The 19878-nt window shown below is 48.5% G+C and overlaps 1 protein-coding gene across 1 annotated transcript; it reads left to right on the forward strand.

The window, feature by feature from the left end:
- Window positions 1-821: 821 nt before the first annotated feature.
- On the forward strand, window positions 822-19774 carry CD48 (CD48 molecule). The gene is given in 4 exon segments (XM_075908359.2): window positions 822-1119; window positions 4744-5055; window positions 14678-14941; window positions 17641-19774. Coding segments are annotated over 4 exon segments (723 nt in total). The 5' UTR covers window positions 822-1067; the 3' UTR covers window positions 17736-19774.
- Window positions 19775-19878: the final 104 nt, after the last annotated feature.

The following is a 19878-nucleotide window of genomic DNA, read 5'->3' on the forward strand; positions in this document are numbered from 1 at the left end:
TTATACCTCAGATCTTACCCAAAAAAACTCACCAGGCCAGTTCTTTGGCATCTAACATCTAAAGGTTATTAATGAAAAGAAAGAAAAGGTTGAGCATAGAATTATTAAAGAAAGCACATCACATACATCAATCCCCAAGTCCTTGATACAGGTTCTAAGTAGAGATGCAACAAACTGCCAGCTTAAAAGCCTCTGGTCTACCTGTCCAAACACTGGTCAGAGCTGCCCCCAGCATTGAATTTACAGATCTATACTAGCCCTGCTACATCGAATTCCAGAACATTGATCTCCCGCATGAGATCCTGCACGTAGATCTCCCTCAGTCGCCACCCCTCACAACAGGTGGGCAACGCCTGTTGCTGTCTCTCAGATGCAAACATTTAAAACACAAGTGCAAAGCCAATGTTCATAATGTCATGTACAAAAATCCTACGGGCATATGAGTGGTATGAACAGAATTGGCAAAGCATCAGCTTTCATAGACTCAGTCCACTTGGCACAGAATTTGAGGCAAACACAGAACAGTGGGTGCAACAGTGATCTGCATGTTCCTATTAAAATCCAAAACCATCACACAAGGTTGTGAGCGTTGGCCTCCATTAGCAACCCCACAGGGCTTTTGTCAAGAGTGGGGATGTTCAGTCAGCGGTCCCGGCATTAGTGTGAGCACTGGGCAGTAAAACAGCCACTGTGGTGAGCTTGGGGGTTGATTGTGCTAGATTCTGCGCAATAGCTGGCGCCTAAAATGGTGGATTTATTCACTTATACTTCTCAAAAGGAAGTGGGGGGAGGGGGTTGACAATGTCACATGCTGCAAAAAAGAAAAGGGAAGTTCAAACCTTTTTTGATTCACTCAGGGTTCGGCCACACCTGTTGCACGGCCCTTTCTCTTAAAGTAATTGTTTTAAAATTGGCTTGCCTAATTTACACCCAGCCCTTTGCATCCCAGTGGAAAGCGGCCTTTCTGAAGGTGTGATTTTGTCCTCCATTAAGGCCCTTTTACACGGCTGGGATTAGTGAGAATCAGATTTGTGGACACCATAACGTGATTAGAGACACAACAGAAAATGGCGGCAGCCATCTTTGCATCATGTCTGGTGGTCTTCAGCAGCTTATCAGGTAAGACAAATGTTTTGTGATGTCTCTAGAAAAAGGCGCTTTCTTCACGTCCCTCTTCCAGCTGTCCTGGCACTTCTCTTGGCTTTAAGACTGGTCCTTTGCAATGGACGAGTGCCTTTCTAAAGTTCGTTCCTTTGTGGAATTCTCTCTCCCCATTGCAGATTTGGGCTCCCTGTGTGCACACTCACAGTGATTTGATTCTTTCTGAGATTCGCCTGCTTTGTGCTAGATACTTTTTAGTTTGGAAGAAGGTTGGATTTCTTTAGCCTCTTGCTGTACAAACGACTAAGATAGCGACAATCAGAGGGAGGAGAAAATATCGTAGGACTTTCAAAAAAAATCCCATCCAAGTTTCTTAACAAAATTTGAAATTCTGATCAAGTGTTTTGCTGACATTTCTTTGCTAAGTGGAGCCCAGCTGCCTTGTTCCTTTCTAGTTACAGTTTTCAGGCTCATCTCATGACCTGCCTTAGAAACTTATTTTTGGTTTTTAAATGAAAGCCCATTTCCTTCAAAGCCAAGGGGCTCACATAAGTCTCTGCATTAAAACCTGAGAAATTTCTAGAAATCATAGACTGTATTTAGCTTCACTGCTGGCACCTCAGACATTTCCCTACCTTGCCTTGTCTTTGTGCAGACAGAGCTGTACCCATGCATCAAAGGGCAGGAACTAAACCCAGCCCTGAGACTAGAGAGCTCCAGAGAAAGATTCTAGAGTATTGAGTTTCCAAGGATATAAAAGCTCATCATGTCTAATAATTGGCAACATTTGTTGCTGCACAGACTGAAGTTAAGGCCATCAAAACCCATACTTCTGGTCAGAAAAGGATTTTCTTCTTTTCATGTACAACATTATAGAAGGTATTGGGGGAATCGGACAAGGATTTTGCTCTACTTATCTTTTCCATCCATGTGTGGAATAATTTTATGTGCACTGAGGCATGTATAAATGTGCACCATGAGGAGAAACACAAAACCTACCTGTGCTTTGCAGTTTTATCCCATGTAACAGGTGAAGAGGTGAGACTAAGTACAGATATGAACTGATTAATGCATCACATCAAAAAGCTATGTCTGGGACACATCCAGCCCACTTAATTAGCTTCATTAACACAGACCCTACAATTGTCAGGTACTTCTTTTGCTGTTGATATTGATATATATGTCTTGGTTTCTGTTATTTCTACTCCAACTCATCTGACGAAGTGGGTTTTACACACAAAAGCTCTTCCCACAGGACTGCTTATTATTTTTAAAGTTACAGACTAACACGGCTAGTCTGCTGAGACTTTTTTACAGCCTTTTATGGTATTTCTTTTCTGCAGAAGATGATTTAGTTTAGTAGGCTCTGTTGAAATAGCAAAAACCACTCTGACTCATAATCACGCAACAGCTTCCAACACACCAGCAATGGTGAAGCAAAATTACAATGAATCAAGAGACCATAAAGTGATAAAAGGAGCTGAATCCCCTACCCCAAAGTCAGCAGTGGTCACATCTAGGGCTTTTTGCTTGATCCACGCAAGAAGCAACATTAAAAACAACACCTCCCGCCATCCTCCTGAGCTCTTCTCATGTATGGATCTCAAAGAGCTTTTTTAAAGGCATTTGGCACCATTGTCCTCATTTCACACAGGGAGAAACTGAAGCAGAAAGAAGGGAAGTGACTTTACCTGGAAGAACCATCAGGAATAGAAGCCAAGTCTCCTGAGTCCTAATCCAGTGCTCTAGCTACTAGGAAATATTTCCTCCAGTGAATAGAGAACACTCTAATTGCTAAATTATCAGTTCAAAAGGTCCAATATATAAATACCGTATATTCCGGCGTACAAGACGACCTCTGAAGTTAAAAAACATCCCCCAAAAATCGGGGGTCGTCTTGTACGCCGGATGCCCCGCCGCCGGAGCCCCTCTGCGGCTTTGAAAGCCTCGGGGGAAGCCGGCGGCGGGGCTCCGGCGGGCGGGCAGCCCATGCGCGCCTGGGATGCCCCCCCCCGCCGGCTTCCCCCGAGGCTTTCAAAGCCGCGGAGGGGCTCCGGCGGGGGGGCAGCCCATGCGCGCCTGGGATGCCCCCCCGCCGGCTTCCCCCGAGGCTTTCAAAGCCGCGGAGGGGCTCTGGCGGGGGGGCAGCCCATGCGTGCCTGGGATGCCCCCCCGCCGGCTTCCCCCGAGGCTTTCAAAGCCGCGGAGGGGCTCCGGCGGGGGGGGGGGGGGGAGAGCCCAGGCGCTCCTGGCGCTCCTGGCGGCTTTGCTCCCGGTGCCTCTGGTCTGCTGGGGACCATCTCCAGCAGACCAGGGACACCGGGAGCAAAGGAGGCGGAGGGGCGCTGGGGTATAAGATGAAACCCTATCTTTTAATTAAAAAGATAGGGGGTCGTCTTATACGCCCAGTCGCCCTATACGCCGGAAAATACGGTACAAATCTGTTTAACATACTTGCGCTCTCTCTCTCTCTCTCTCTCTCTGTGTGTGTGTGTGTGTGTGTGTGTGTGTGTGTCCGTCCTTTCCCACTCTGGTACTAGTGGGGCAACAATCTACTGATGATACCAGCTAATGCAGTTAGCACGAGATATAGATTCTGACTGCTGATAATCCCTAATCCTAAAGATGAACCCTACTGAATTCACCCCTTGTGTGACTCATGAAAATGCTTTTTCCATGATTTATAAACCTAACTCCCTCAAAAGATGAAATGGCCTCTGAAAACAGGAAGTGACAGGAAGTTGAGCAGCCTCACCCGCTAACACTGAGCAATCACTAGCAGGGGTGCGGCTGGGCAGAACAGGAAATGTAGATGGTGAAGCGAGCATATGTTGGTTTCTGATTATGCAGGTTGCATCCCCAGGCCCACAGTTGGCTCAGGAGTTAACTCCAATGTCCCCCCCATGTACTAGACAATCTCGGATCCGTTCCTCCTCACTGGTACCAAACAGTCACTGCTCTGCTTGCTCCAGGCCTCCTTTGACACTGGCAGGCCCTTGTGTGTATGATGCTGTTGTTGGGAAATCAATGACCGACAAGCTTTTTAAGTACAAATTTCACAGTGGTTCAAGGCCTGGTGGCCCCCTGTCTAGGCTCTGTTGTGCAAGACACTTATAAAGTAACAATGCCTAGAGCGAGGGCTCTTTGTGGCTGGAGATCTGTGATACTCAGGGTCCAGACAACCCAAAGAAGGGACAGAAGGGTTATGCCCCAAAAAGGGGCCTCTGAACCAACGGATTGCACAGTGTGCTGTTGTGCTATGGGAGCATATTGAATAAGGGCTTTTATGAAAGTTTGTACAAGTCTGAACTTGGTGGTCGCTGCAATGCATGTGCAGAATGGGGTTAAACCGGACTCAAGTAATGTTGCATTGTAGAATAATACAGCATGCAACCAGTCGGTTCCATTGCTCAGTGTGGGGACGAAATCTCCTCTTCTACCTTGAGGAGCAGGGGCCTGGAATCTGATTGCCACAAAATTCAACACCCTTCACAAAAGGGAGACAGTAGCATTATCCCCATTTTGGGGCTGAGGGGACTGAGGCACAGCAAGGGGAAGTGACTTGCCCCTGTTTACCCAACTACTCACTAAGAGTTTATTCCTTTGCTTCCCAATGTAACCCTGATTTCTGTCTGTTGACAGCATGTGAGGGGGCGAGGACACAGGTGAATGGGACAGTTGATGGCATGGTGTACCTAATCCCCATGATGCAAGTCACAGGCTACAACCAGATCAGCTGGCGATTCAATGAAACCCTAGAGATCCTGACTATAGAAAGGAATCACAAAGTGTCTTACCACGCTGACTATTTTAATGAGAATAAGCTGCATTACCATAAGAATCACACCCTGGAAATTCGGCAGCTGCAGAAGCGAGACAAGGGCACCTACAAGATGGTTGTTGAAGACTCCCAAAGCGGGATAACAGATGAATATTTCCAACTGGACGTGTACGGTGAGTTGGGAGCAGCACCTTTGGGCAAGGCACAGAAGGGATGAGGGTCTGGGAGCTAAAAGGGCTTGAGTAATGTGCCTGCCTGTCCCCTATCTCCCTGGATGCCCACAAGGCAGGGGAAGGAGTAGGGTGACAGCCTGGGTGGGATAAAAAGGCTCCCAAGAAATAGGCCAGATCCTCACTTAAAGCTCTGGGCTCAAGGCTCCATCACCAGGGCTGTTATCTCTGGAGGCTTTGTGGCTGGGGCTTGAAGGGGAGGGGTCAGGCGCTAACAATGATGGGTTGGGTTGCAGAAATTCCCTTGAGACTGCCACCCAATAGGCTGATCACACCACTGAGCCTGCCTGCCACCTGCCTTGTGGGGCACCCACCGTCCTGTCCTGCTGGGCCAGAAGCTCTGGTCTCCCACTGCAAAGACACTGAGCTGGGGCCACAGCTCCCAGCAGAGAAGCACAGATGTTGAGAGCAACTCACCTCTGACAAGGCTCAGTCACAGGGGCCTGACATAGTAGCTGGGTGCACAGTACCTATGGGACCAAAACCCCAAATAAATCCATTGCACTCTGCATAAAGTCTACAAAGAACATAAGCACGGCCATACTGGGTCAGATCAAAGGTCCATCCAGCCCAGTGTCCTGTCTGCTGACAGTGGCCAATGCCAGGTGCCCCGGAGGAAGGGAACTCAACAGGTAATCCTCACGTGGTCCCTCTCCTGTGACCCATTTATAGACAAACAGAGGGTAGGAACACCATTCCTACTGATCCTGGCTAATAGCCATTGATGGACCTAACCTCCATGAATCCATCTAGCTCGTTTTTCAACCCTGTTAAAGTCTTGGTCTTCACCGCATCCTCTAGCAAGAAGTTCCACTGGCTGACTGCGCACTGAATGAAGAAAAACTTCCTTTTGTTTGTTTTGAACCTGTTAATTTCATTTGGTGACCCCTAGTTCTTTTATTGTGGGAATAAGTAAATAACTCTTCCTTATTCACTTTTTCCACACCAGTCACGATTTTATAGACCTCTATCATATCCTCCCTTAGTCTGCTCTTTTCTAAGCTGAAAAGTCTAAGTCTTTTTAATCTCTCTTCATATGGGACCTGTTTCAAACCCTTAATCATTTTTGTTGCTCTTTTCTGAACCTTTTCCAATGCCAATAGATCTTTTTTGAGATGAGGCGACCACATCTGTAGGCAGTATTCAAGATGTGGGTGTACCATGGTTTTATACAGAGGCAATAAGATATTCTCTGTCTTATTCTCTACCCCTTTTTAAATGATTCCTAACATTCTATTTGCCTTTTTGACTGTCTCAGCACACTGAGTGGACATTTTTGGAGAACTATCCACAATGACTCCAAGATCTCTCTCTTGAGTAGTTGTAGCTAAATTAGTCCCCATCATTTTGTATGTGTAGTTGGGATTATTTTTTCCAATGTGCATATTTTCATATTCATTAAGCCGATGATGAATACGCAAATAAACTATTTCTGGTCCTCCCAAAGCCCTCAGTGCCAACAGGAGCGGGCCCAATCAACTGCCCTAGGCGGTTTCCCAACTCCAACCCCGAGGTATCTACTTCACCCCCGTTTGGGACCAGTAAGGTTAGAAGGTCCCTCTCAGGCATGCTGGATTACTCGGCTCCTATGGGCCCTGGAGGTTGGATGAGTAGCCCTCTCCTTCAGTCGTGCTTGTGTTCGTGGGTGAAACCGCAGGCCACACCCTGTCCAAGGGTGTGTCACTGGCCCTACCTGTCTGGTGGGTTATTCCTCCCCCCCTCCTGGCCCCAATCCCAGTTGCTTTATCGGTCAGCGCTGGCTCCCCTGGCTACATCTGGCGCTGGGTGTTCTGCGTAGGTTTGCACGGCGCCCGGCCTTCTCCTTGAGTCCTAGCACATGCTGGATCTAGCCCCGCTATCTGGGAGCATGCCCAACAGAGACACTGCAGCAGTGGGCTCTCTCCCAAGAATCGTGCATGAAAATTTTTCTGAGGACTGGTATTTTTTTTTCTAAGGACCGGTATTGGGCTGCAGATCACACTTTGGGAAACGCTGCTCTAGATAATTTATAAATAAATTGAATAGGATCGCTCTCAGGACTGACCCTTGGGAGACCTCACTAGTTACCTCTCTCCACTCTGAAAACTGACCATTTATCATACCCTTTGTTTCCTGTCTTTTAACCAGTTCTCAGTCCATGAAAGGACCTTCCCTCTTATCCCATGACAACTTACTTTACTTAAGAGCCTTTGGTGAGGGACCTTGTCAAAGGCTTTCTGGAAATCTAAGAACACTATATCCACTGGATCCCCCTTGTCCACATGTTTGCTGATCCCCTCAAAGAACTCTAATAGATTAAAAGCTTCAGAGGGGTAGCTGAGTTAGTCTGTACAGGATAAACTTAAAAAACAACAAATAGTCTGGTAGCACCTTAAAAATTAACAAAACATGTAGATGGAATCATGAGCTTTTGTGGGCACAGCCCACTTCTTCAGATGACCGGAGTGTTGGATGTCCAGAACCAAAAATAAATAGGGAAGGAGGGGGGAGGGAAGGAGGAAAGAGTTAAGGCATGATTTCCCTTTAAAGAAACCATGTTTAGTTTCCCCAACAAATTGTGTTCATCCATGTGTCTGACAATTTTATTCTCTACTTTAGTTTCAACTAATTTGCTCGGTACTGATGGCATTAGACTTACTGGTCTAGTCTAGTCTGATGACTAATTGCCAGGACCATCTCTAGAGACCATTTTTTTGGGGGGGGGGGAGGAAGGATATCCCTAATATCCTCAGCCATGAAGACAAAAGTGAAGAACTTATTTAGCTTCTCTGCAATGACTTTATCATCTCTGAGTGCTCCTTTTGTATTTTGATCATCCAAGGGCCCCAATGGTTGTTTTGCTGGCTTCCTGCTTCTGATGTACTTAAAATGCATTTTGCTATTACTTTGTGAGTTTTTGGCTAGCTGTTCTTCAAACTCCTTTTGGGGTTTTTTTATTATATTTTTACACTTAATTTGACAATGTTTATGCTCTGTTCTATTTTCCTCTCTGTGATTTGCCTTCCACTTTTTAAAAGATATCTTTTTTTCTGTCACTGTTTCTTTTACTTGGTTATTAAGCCATAATGGCACTTCTTTGGTTCTCTATGTTTTTTATTTGGGGTATACATTTAAGTTGGGCTTCTATTATGGAGTCTATGAAAAGTTTCCATGCAGCTTGCAGAGATTTTACTTTTGTCACTGTAGCTTTTAATTTCTGTTTGCCTCCTCATTTTTGTGTAGTTCCCCTTTCTGAAATTAAATGCCACAGCATTGGGCTGAAGTGTTTTTCCCACCACAGGGATGTTAAATTTTATTTCATTATGGTCACTATTTCCAAGCAGTCCAGGTATATTTACCTCTTGGATCAGATCATGCGCACCACTTAGGGTTAAATCAAGAATAGCCCTCTTCCCTTGTGGGCTCCAGAACCAGCTGCTCCAAGAAGCAGTCATTTAAGGTATCAAGAAATTTTATCTCTGCATCCCATCCATAGGTGACGTGTACCCAGTGAATATGGGGATAGTTGAAATCCCCCACTATTACTGAGTTTTTTATTTTGATAGCCTCTCTAATCTCCCTTAGCATTTCATAGTCACTATCACTGTACTGATGAGGTGGTCCATAATATATCCCTACCGCTATATTCTTATTATTACAGCATGGAATTACTATCTATAGACATTCTATGGAACATTTTGACTCATTTAAGATTTTTACTTCATTAGAGTCTACATTTTTCCCTTCCCACACCAGTACATCCTATTCTGTCCTCATACTCATGTAACCTCTTTATCAATGAAAGAGAGATTAACGGCTGTTGCTCCCCCCCAGGGGTGATATGTAGGGGGCACAAAGAGTGACATGCCCCCCCAGTACTTTGCTGGGAGGGGCTGGTGAGCAAGCAGCTGGGGGATTAGCAGAGCAAGAAGGGGATGTGGAGCAAGGTGGCCCCAGCTGCTTTGTTATCCTGGCCATGCTTCTCTGGGGGAGGGAAGGTGACTGCCTGGCACCCAACAATGGGAAGTGAAGCAAAGTAGCTGGGACCTTCTTGCTCCACTTCCCCTGCTTCTGCTGCTGCTGCTAGTGAGTACGACGGGGGGGGGGGGGGGGCGAGCGGCGAGCAGGGGGGAGGGGAGGGGAAGGCGGATTCCTACTGCTGGAGCCATCCCTGCTACTAGTCTCCTGGGCTACCTGAGTTGGGGGGAAAGGTGGGGAGGGGGGCGGGCTCTGGGATGGAGAGGGATTGTCCCAGTCCTTCCCCAGGCTGGGAGGAGGGGTCACATGGCTGGCACCCAGTCACATCTGGGTTTGATAAGAAATGTGTTTTTATGAAGTATAAAAGGAGGATTTAAATCAGGGGGGGCAAGAGGCAGCCACCTTGCTGGAACCTTTAGGCAGAGAGCAGCTCATGCTTTCAAGGCTGTATGCTCTATGCCATGGGTTCCCAAACTGGGGGGCATGCCCCATGGGGGGTCGTGAAGAAATTTCAGGGGGGGCACAAGGCTCAATAAATTTTGCTGTTATTGTCTTTTTTTGGGGGGTGAAGATTTTTCAAAAATCAAAAAGGGGGCATGATGCCGAAAAGTTTGGGAACCACTGCTCTATGCTCTGGAACAGTGGTCCCCAACGCGGTGCCCGCGGGAGCAATGGCGCCCACCAGGGCATTTATGTGCATCTGCCAAATGATCTGGGCCGCCCCCGCCCCCTCCCCCGGGCGCATGGGCAGCCCTGGCCCCCGGGCGAACATCTCATGAGCTGTGCTGGCCCCAGGCGCATGGCGCGTGCGTAGCTCCTGCCCCGAGTGCGCAGCGCATGTGCAGTTCCACCCCCGGATGCCTGGTGCATGAGCGGCCCTGCCCCCGGGTGCCTGGCAGCCCTGAAAGTTTGGGGACCACTGCTCTGGAGGCTTTGTGTGCTGCCCTGCCCCCCTGCAAAATCTCACAGCTCCCATTGGCCAGTTTCCAGGTAACAGGAGCTCAGAAATTTTGCTGAGGTCAGGGGCAGCCTGTGAAACCTCCTCCTTCCCCTCCTGCCCCCATGGCCAGAACAGAGCCACGTGGAGCATCCTGCGACTGCAGCTCACGTTCCTGCAAGTCTGCTGGCTGGGAGCTGCCTAGATAAGCACCTTCCAGCCAACGCCTGCCTCTAGCACCCCACCACCTGCCCGAGGCCACCACTTAAATCCTCTGTACCTCTTTCCCCGATGCCACATTTCCCTCCCAGACTCTACGTACACCTCTACATGCCTCCCCCAGGCCAAAATCCTCTCCTGCACCCTTATCCTCTCCCTGACCCTGCACCCGATTCCCCTGGTCACTACCTAACCCTCTGCACCCCCTTCTCCCAGGTCACAACTCCCCTCCAGACCCTGCACCCCCTCCTAGAAACCCTCCCTCTAGGCTGCAATCCATACCTCCACCTGGACCCTGCATCCGAGTCCCCTGCCCCAGGTCACAACCCCCTCCTTCAGACAAACTTCCTCTCGGACTCAATACCCCCTCCTGTACCCCAGTCCCTTACCCCAAGCTCCCTTCTGCACCCAACCTTTGCCCCAGACCCCACACCACTTCCATAGAACCACTTGCTAAAATCTTGGAGTGTTCTCCTGTTAAGTATTATTGCCCACTCCTGATTTAAGTGGTTCCAAGTGACAGCAGACAGATTAAAGTAAGTTACTAAAAATAAAACAACACATGCCAGCTAAGTTAATATACTAAGAGAAGTTGTTACAAAATCATAATTTCTCACCCTAGTTTTATTTTCAGGTAAAGTTCTTCTAAGGCCAATGTTGATATTTTTTCTGACCTGGGTCTGCCAGCTTCTCTTCATTCCTGTCCTTAGAGTTCTTTTGTTTCCAGGTGTTTTCATGGATCCTTATGGGTGGGGTGGAGTCTGTGAAGCCAGCGGAAAACCATCATTGTTTGCTTCCCATTTCTTCTATAGAATTCCTCCAGGACTGGAAATCTTTGTTATGGACAGTGCCGGACCGAGCCATTGGACAGGGCCGTACTGAGCCATTCTGGCGCCCCGGATTAGGGGAGGGCACATGCGCAGCCCCACCCCCACATGTGGGAGAGGGTGCATGAGTGCCCCCACGCTGGTGGGGAGGGCGCATGGAGCTGACGGCGGCAGGACTCACATGCCTGGCCCGACCCAGCCCGGCTACCGCCGCTGGCGCACAGCCTGGGGCCGCCCAGGGCGAGCTTAGCCTGGCCGTGCACGGCCCTGCGGCTGCGAGGAAAAGGGCGCTGCTGGCAGGTGCTGAAGGGGTTAATGCGGCCCCCCCGCCCCAGGTAGCCACAGCAGGGTGGCCGCTGGGAGCTGCTGCAGCCCGCGCCCCTTACAGCTGCCATCAGACTCATCTGGCCTATTGGTTTTGATGTCACACTCTACTGGATCTGTGTCTCTTGTTTTGGTGCATGTGGAGTAAAAGATCTGGCATGGGGAATGGTTTATGCTTTTGGATGTGCACATGGGGCCATTGGGGGTGTTTTCCTTGGTGTCTAGGTGATCATCTTTGGACAGCCCCTTTTGTCTTTTGGGTCTAGGCAGTGGTTGGTCTTAGGAAGTCACGTGGTCGCTCCAGCTGCTAGGTCTGACCAGGTAATGTTCCATGGAAGGGTGGACTGTAGAAACAGAATTCCTGCCCAAAAGGGAGGTTATTTAGGATGCTAAGTTTTCAGGCTTTTGTCTTTGGCTGGCATGACACTCCTGGGAGGGTGAACCAGAAAGCTTGGGGAGGGGGAAATCTTCCCTGGCTTGGGGGTGTGACGTAGTGGGGGTACCTTGCTGGTTGCTAGGCTTGGGCTGTGGGTGACCCCCACTGGCTGCTGTCTGTACCACGGCTCAGCCGAGTAGCTGATGGGACAGGGAGGGGAACAAAGGAAGGTGGAAGGTGGCCCCGGCTGGGGGGCAGGGCTGGAAGGGATGGTAGTGAGTTGCTGTTTGGGATCATGGAGGAGACAGCCTAGGGAAGGGGCTGGAATTTAGGGGCTCAGTCTCCCCCATCTCAAGGGGGACTGAGGCATCCTAGGCCTGCCCTGGAACCAGATTACATCTGGGCTGGGCTGGATCCTGGAGAAGCAATAAACTCCCCCTATTCTACTGGCTGGTGCAGTCTGTGCCACTATGGGGGTGCAGGAGACAGGGAAACCCCAACGCGCCGTCACAGGGGGTTTGGCCAGGGTGGGAGCAGTTTGGGGGTGAGTTTGTAATGGGCTTGAGTGTGTATTGGAGCTAGCTATGCTTTGCTTGTTCTGGATTTGTGGTTCACTTTGTTCTGCCTGTTTTCACTTGCAGATGCTTGGCTTCTACTGCGTGAGCTTAAAGAAAACACTTTTGTTTACTGTCAAGCCCAGTGTAAATAATTGTTATCTGGGGGGGCAATCAGTGTGCACATCCTCCTGTCACTGTAAAAGGGGACTGACCTGAATGATTTATTTGGGGGTTCTGGTGCCATTTGGGAGTTGGGTTCCTGGAAGCTGGGCCCAAAACTGCATTCTCCTCAGATCTGAGGCGATTCAGTGTCCATATTGTTCCTCAGGAAGGGGCAGTAATTTCAGCTCTGTGCCCTGACTGGGGGAGACCAGGAGGTCTGGCCCACGAGGACTGAGTGATGAGAAACTCCAGGGAGCAAGAAGGTGAGTATCAGTGGTTTTCTCAGCACTCTGGGAAGCACCCTCCATGGGCTACATCTACACTGGCAGCTTCTTGCGCAAGAACTCTTTTGTGGAAGAGTTCTTGTGCAAAAATTCTTCCACAAGAGTGTGTCTACACTGGCATGTGCTTTTGCACAAGAGCAACCATGCCCGTGTAGATGCTCTCTTCCGCAAGAAAGCTCCGATGGCCATTTTAACCATAGGGGCTTCTTGTGCAAGAAATTCATGTTGCCTGTCTACGCTGCCCTCTTCTGGAAGAGCTCTTGCGCAAGAGGACTTATTCCTTGTGGGAAGAGGAATAACTTTTCTGGAAGAAGTCCTGTTTTACACGCTATACTGTAAATTTACTTCTGGAAGAACACTCATGCAGTGTCGACAGCCAGCAAGTTTTTGTGGAAGAATGGCTGTTCTTCCGGAAGAAGCTCCAGTGTAGACATAGCCATGGTGTTTTCTGTGACCTCCCCCATCACATGGACATCCAGTTAACTCAAATCATGCCACATCATGGATGTTGGTGGATCAGGGCATGCCAGATTAGAGAGGTTCCAATTGACCCTTCTCTATAGAATCTATACAGTGTGGCAGGGGCAGGCCAGAGAGCTACTGCACAGGGGGAGAAAGGCAGCCCCAAAAGGGTAAAAGACCTTCTAACTAGAAGTGGGGGGGATGGCTATGTCTACACTCGTGGCTTCTTGTGCAAGTACAACCGTTCTTGCACAAGAATTTGCAGAGTGTCCACACTGCTCCCCTGCTCTTGCGCAAGGAAATGTACAGTACAGCGTGGTAAGAGAGGGCTCCTTGCGCAAGAGCTACGCTCTTTTTTATCAGGTGTAAGCCCTCTTGTGCAGGAGCTCTTGTGCAAGAGGGCAGTGTGGACGCTCGGCAGGGATTTCTTGCGGAAGAAACTTCTATGGCTAAAATGGCCATCAGAGCTTTCTTGCTCAAGAGAGCATCCACACTGCCATGGATGTTCTTGCGCAAAAGCACAGCTCGCACATGGCAGTGTGGACGTGTTCTTGTGCAAGAAGCCGCCAGTGTGGACATAGCCATCATGAGAGCAAATTGTACCAGCATTTGAGCAGAGGCAGCAGCGGAGGGAGTCCCAGAAGGAGTGACTGGGCTCCCCATCACAGAGATCTACTGCAAACCCCAGCCCCTGGGGCTGGGAGCAAGGAGCTGGCTCCAGCAGTGGCCTGGGTAAGAAGGGCCCTTGCCACAACAGGCAAATAAGCCACAATGGAGCACCATCAGTTTACACCATCTGAGGATTTGGCCCAGGGTTAGGTCTCTATTTTCCTCATTTCTCTGTTTCTAGAGCCAGGGCTGGCCTTACCATGAGGCGATCTGAAGTGGTCGCCTCAGGTGCCAGACTGGTGGGGGGGGGGAGCGGGTGCCACTAGGACCCTGAATTGAGACCTTTCAAAGTGTTGGCCCAAGGGAGGTGTGGTAGCAAAAGCCTCACTCAGTTTATGCAGCTAAACAGACAGTTTTATTGGCCAATAAAAGCAAAGTGAGCCAAACGTGGTCCCAGCAGAGCCGGGCCCAGTGAGGCTGGCTAATACAATTGATCCTAGTATTTTATATCCTTAACCAAACAAGTCTGACGTCAGGGCAAGAAATCAAAGCGAACTTCAAAGAGGAATTATTATCAGCAGAGAAAGAAACAGGTTTAGAGGGAGTTCGCGCTTCAGCTCAAAATAGTTCATTAACACATTCCAACAGCGCATCCTTCTGGCCTCTCCCCACCTCGGTGAAGGCCAGTTCCCTCCCTCTAGTGTACGTGCAGACACAAGAAATGGAAATGGCTTTTGTTATACAGAATGGCTTCTAGCTAAATAGGAAATGGTTTCTACAGAGGGGACATGGGGGCATCATTTGAGTTCCCCACCTCAGGTGCCAAAATGTTGTGGGCCAGCCCTGTCTAGAGCCAGTTCCTAAGCTCAGCATGCACTTCACTATCAGGGTCAACTAAGATGAATGGTGCAATGTCACCCTGGTGTGCAATGTGGATGCCACCCAAGTGGCCTACTCCTGGTACCAGGATGGAAAATATTATATGGGCAAAAATAGCCGCACACTGGACATTGGGTTCAAGTTACAAAGTGACACAACTTACAAATGCATCATCAGCAACCACATCAGCGAAGCAGCTGGTGTCATATACTACAGAAGCCCTTGCACGTGGAACGGTAACATTCACTTTGCATTTGCTGATCGCTCTGTGTCCGCCGGGCTGTACAAGCTCGCTGTGCGGCCAGTCTGGTTGGGTCTCTGCTGTGGTTTGGTGACTCTTGAAGGAGAGTCTCTTTCACTGGTCCCCAGTGTGCTGCCCCTCCACCCCCGTTGAGTCCATCTGAAGCTGCAGCCACTGTGGTGCTGGGTGGAATGCCCAGCTGCCGGGGGTGCTTGGTCTGAGTGATGGATCCTGGCCATGCAGCGGGATGCTACCTGGGGTTGGGAGGGCTGTGTGAGCGTGTAACATGGGAGAGCCGCCTGCTGCTGCTGTGAGGGACTGTTGTTCAGCTGAACGCATTTGCTCAAGGTCTGTCCTTTGGGGGTAGAGGTTGCAAGGACAGTCCCTGGTGTCCATGAGGTACAGGGTGCGGTGGTTGTATTAGTGCAAGGTACAAATTGTTGCAGAAGGAGAAGGGGCAAGTGCTTGTTATGCTCAGAAGTGGCACACAGCATCCTTTGCAGGGGAAACAGCAACATGCTGCATTTATTGAGACTACAGTAGAAAAACAGGCTAGGTCTACAATGCAATGGTAAGTCGGAAAATTGCAGTATGCAAATTGCATATCTTTTTCCACTTTACTGTCGAAAGAGGCTTTTCCGAAATTTGGTGCATCTACATAGTGGCAAATTTCGTGATAAAGTGCTCTTTCGACACATCCCTTAGTCCTCGTAAAACAAGGTTTACAGGGATGGCGAAAAAGCGCATCTGCTTTTTTGGAAAATTTTTCTGAAAAAGTAGATGTGTTCCTTGGATGCGGCATTGCTTTTCCAGGATGCTGGAGTCTAGACTTAGCCACAGTTAGCATATGCTTCATAAAGACAAGTTCCCCCCGGCCCCAAACACACAAAGTCTTGTCGTTGCTTAAAGTTACCAGTCTGTTGCTCAGATTAACTCACTGGTCAGATGAGGTTAAATGCAAGGGCTTCTCTCAGTTTGAACTGATGGTCTGATGTTGACAAGATGAGACCTCAAAGATCCATGCAAGATGACCCATCTTTCATAAGACTTTCCCCCCATTCAGGTCTATATGTTTTGCTGCATCAGCTCTTAATCACCTTTTTAACATCTGTTTATCTGGAAGTCATTCTTTTTTGCCATCTAACAGTAGGTTGGTGCCTCCTGCGCAGTGTTATTTCAAGGCTGTCTTGTTTGTAAAAGGGCGCTTGCTTCTTAACTCTCCGAGATCATCCATATGTCCTCCATCAGTTTGCTTTGTATTGGGCCCAATTTATGGTACTTTGATGCCCCTGAGTCTTCCAGCCCCTTCGCCTCTTCCACTGTCTGGCTCTGGAACTGTTGAGCCTTTAAGTTGTTACCTTTCTCCAAACACTCAGGCTACATCTACACTGGCAAGACTTTGCACAAATACTTTTAATGGAAGAGTTTTTCCATTAAAAGTATTTGCGCAAGAGAGCATCTACACTGGCATGTGCTTTTGCACAAGAGATGTGCTTTTGAACAAAAGCATCCGTGCCAGTGTAGACGCTCTCTTGCACAAGAAAGCTCCGATGGTCATTTTAGCCATTGGGCTTTCTTGCGCAAGAAATTAACGTTGCCTGTCTACACTGGCCTCTTGCGCAAGAATACTTGCGCAAGAGGGCTTATCCCTGAGTGGGAGCATCAGAGTATTTGCGCAAGAAGCACTGATTTCGTACATTAGAACGTCAATGTTCTTGCACAAATACTCGCGGCCAGTGTAGACAGGTGGCAAGATTTTGCGCAAAATCTTGCCTATGTAGACACAGCCTCACATTTCAAACTCATTCACTCCCCCTCCCCAGGAATTACACAATCATTTCACACATGGACAAGGACACAATTGTCCATACAAAAGGTCTCAATCTAATTCCTAATACAAAGCTTCTATTAGTACAAACTTTTAATCATTCATCATATTTTCTTAATAAACACAATCTATATTCTAATTACTCCTAAGAGCAACAGTGTGATCATGGTAAAACAAAAAAAGCAGCAGTCACTTAGCACTCTAAAAACTAACAAGATGGGTTATTAGGTGATGAGCATGTTGAATCACAAAGATCCTTCTGTCTTGTCATCAGATACAATCACAGGCAGTTTGCCTGAGAATGAAGGGCCTAGAAGACTGTTCTTCCCTGCTAACCAGAGAAGAGTGGCTGGCAGAATTAGAGTTGTTTAACATTTGCTCTCACACTACACATTAAGCACATTACATAAAACATTATAAAACTCTGTGGTCTACATTCTCCCTTTCCCCCCGTGGGAAGGGCTCCCTGGAAGATGCCATATAGACTGTGTGTTCGAGGGGGATCTCAGAGGGTTTGACAGGAGGGCTGTGCCATTGCAGAGGGGCACTGGGTTCTGGAGCAGGCTGTGAGATTCTGGTTGATAAGTGTGGGCTCCTCTGGGGTTTGGGGTATCTCCTTGGCTCCTTCGGCACAGAGAGATGAGAAACGCCATCCTGGGTGACTGAAGCAGCTTGGGGGCGGAGGCTTTACAGGTGGTGTAAGGAGTGAGGGGAAGTGCTTCCAGCAGGGAGAGGGCTCCCTTTGTTCCTTGCTGTGCATCCTCTCTTGGCCCCCCAAATTCCACCCGCTCTGGGGTTATGCCATGGCAGTGATGAGGCAGACCCGTAGTACGATAGTTAATGAACAGGCTCTTGTCTTGTTTCAGAGAAAAACTCCGCCATGCCATTATCCCCAGCTCGGAAGTTGGCTGATTCCATCCTCGCTTTTGGATTTCTCCTCCTCATCGATAACTTGGTGTAACCCTGCTCTGGCAGTGCAAGCCAGGGAGCACCACAGACCAGTGATTGCCTTCTCCAGTCCATTCCCGGGCAGACACAGTGAAACGCACAAGACCAAAATGAGCTCCTGAAATAACTGAGTTTGGCGACTGTCCCCCATCTTGGCCAGCACACCGGGGATTGAACCAGGGACTTTGAGAACTACCAGGAAGATGATGCTGCAGAAAGAAGATCCATAATAGATGCAGCTCAGTCACCAGCCGCTAGATTGGGGGCCACTGGTAGATCCTGGAGCCTCTGGCAGGGATCTGAACTGGTTTGGCTGGGATGCTCTCAAATGCTGGCACTTGAGTTGTCCTTCCCTCCACTGTCCTTTGCCTTGGGAACTTCCTGTTTGCTGTGTAGGGTGAGGAGACAGAGAAGGGGGTGCTGAATTCATGGCATCCCTTTCCCTTCAGAGACAGCGGGGACATGACAAGGCTCAGGATGGAGGCCGTGACCAGCCAGAGCCTTAGTTTCCTGTTCCATCTTTGTCTGGTTTATTTAAGCTCTGCAGGTTGGGGACTGTTTGATTACAGCATCTAATGTAACCAGGCTCCTAGCTTCCTTATGGCCTCTCACACTCCTATGATACTAACAGGAAAACTGATTATGAATTTAGACCCTTTTGTAGGTCAGCCGATCCTATTGCCCCCAGCACGTGAGTCTGTTCAACAGCCCGTTTGCAGGAGCAATTTTCAGGAACTGTTCAGTCCCAGCTCTTTCTAACTGACAGTGACTAATTCCATGGTATCGCTTCTACTCTTTGGCTAGATACATGAAACTGCCTTAGAGATGTGTTTGGGACCATTTCCAGTTAAAAAAACCACAACCAAACAAAAAAACCTATGAAGCTTTCAAGATTTGCAAGCATTTTCAAAATGAGCTGGTAGTTTTTCAAAAAAACACGAACAAAGTAACAGTCCTGCTGAATGGCAAGCAGTGCTGTGGAAATAATAGCATGTGATCACATGCTGAGATATAGGTGAGAGGATTATTCTAAGAGGGGTGGGTGAGATTCTGTGGCCTGCACTGTGCAGGGGGTCAGACTAGATGATCTGAATGGTCCCTTCTGACCTTAAAGTCTATGAGTCTATGAACTCAGGGGTCTCAAACTCCTGGCTCACGGACCATCCTGTCTGGAACAGTTGTACACACCAGCCCAGGGCTCCTTGTGGTGCAGAGCCAGGCCCTACTAGTGACCCTGAAGCTGTGTCCTTGGAGATGTGGTACCATGGCAAGGGAGAGGCTGGGGTGTTGCTGGCAAAGGATGGGATTTGGGGATAGTAGCAGACTGATACCCCTTCCCCAGCCTGCTGGGAGACCCAGGCTGGATTGTGCAAACACTCTGACCAGGGGATGGTGGGTGGGCTGGGAGTTTGCTGTAATTCATTATCTAAAGCAGACTCACCTGTGGGTCGAGATAAGGTTGCATTGACATCACCCGCTAGAATAGAGTTTCTCAACCTTTTTAAATAAAGTACCCCTTTAAAAAAATTATAATTACCCCTAGTACCTACAGTTTTCAGACACACACAATTTGCAGGCTTTGTGGTGCAGAGCTGGGTGAAATATTTCATTCAAAAGGACAAAAAATGCCAGTTTGGGCTGAACCAAACAATTCACGAATGCCGGGTGACTTTGGTGAAGTCTGGCTCAATAAAAAAGAAACTCGGATATGTGAAAACAATTTGTTTCTGAAAGACGTGGGGGAATTTCCCTCAGTTTCATTTTCAAAACCTTTTAAAAATGCTTCTCCATAAACCCCACGTCCATGAGGCCATTCCAGGCCATGTGACAAGTTTAATTTGACCCAAATGAAATGTATTTTGATTTGCTGAGAGGTTTTTCTTCTTTTTGATCATCAAGTCCAGCCCCTACACGGAGACAGGGACAACGACTAGGCCTCAGAAGTGGTTCGCCAACTTATTCTTATAGGCTACGTCTAGACTGGCATGATTTTCCGTTAAAAGCATTTTCGGAAAATCACGTCTAGATTGGCAGGATGCTTTTCCGCAAAAACACAATCTAGACGCGCTTTTCCGCAAAAAAAACCCCATCACCATTTTCGCGATTGGGGCTTTTTTGCGGAAAACAGTACTGTGCTGTCTACACTGGCCCTTTTG

Source organism: Pelodiscus sinensis, chromosome 22 (assembly GCF_052426305.1).
Source record: "Pelodiscus sinensis isolate ZL-2025 chromosome 22, ASM5242630v1, whole genome shotgun sequence".
NCBI classification, from domain to species: Eukaryota; Metazoa; Chordata; order Testudines; family Trionychidae; genus Pelodiscus; species Pelodiscus sinensis.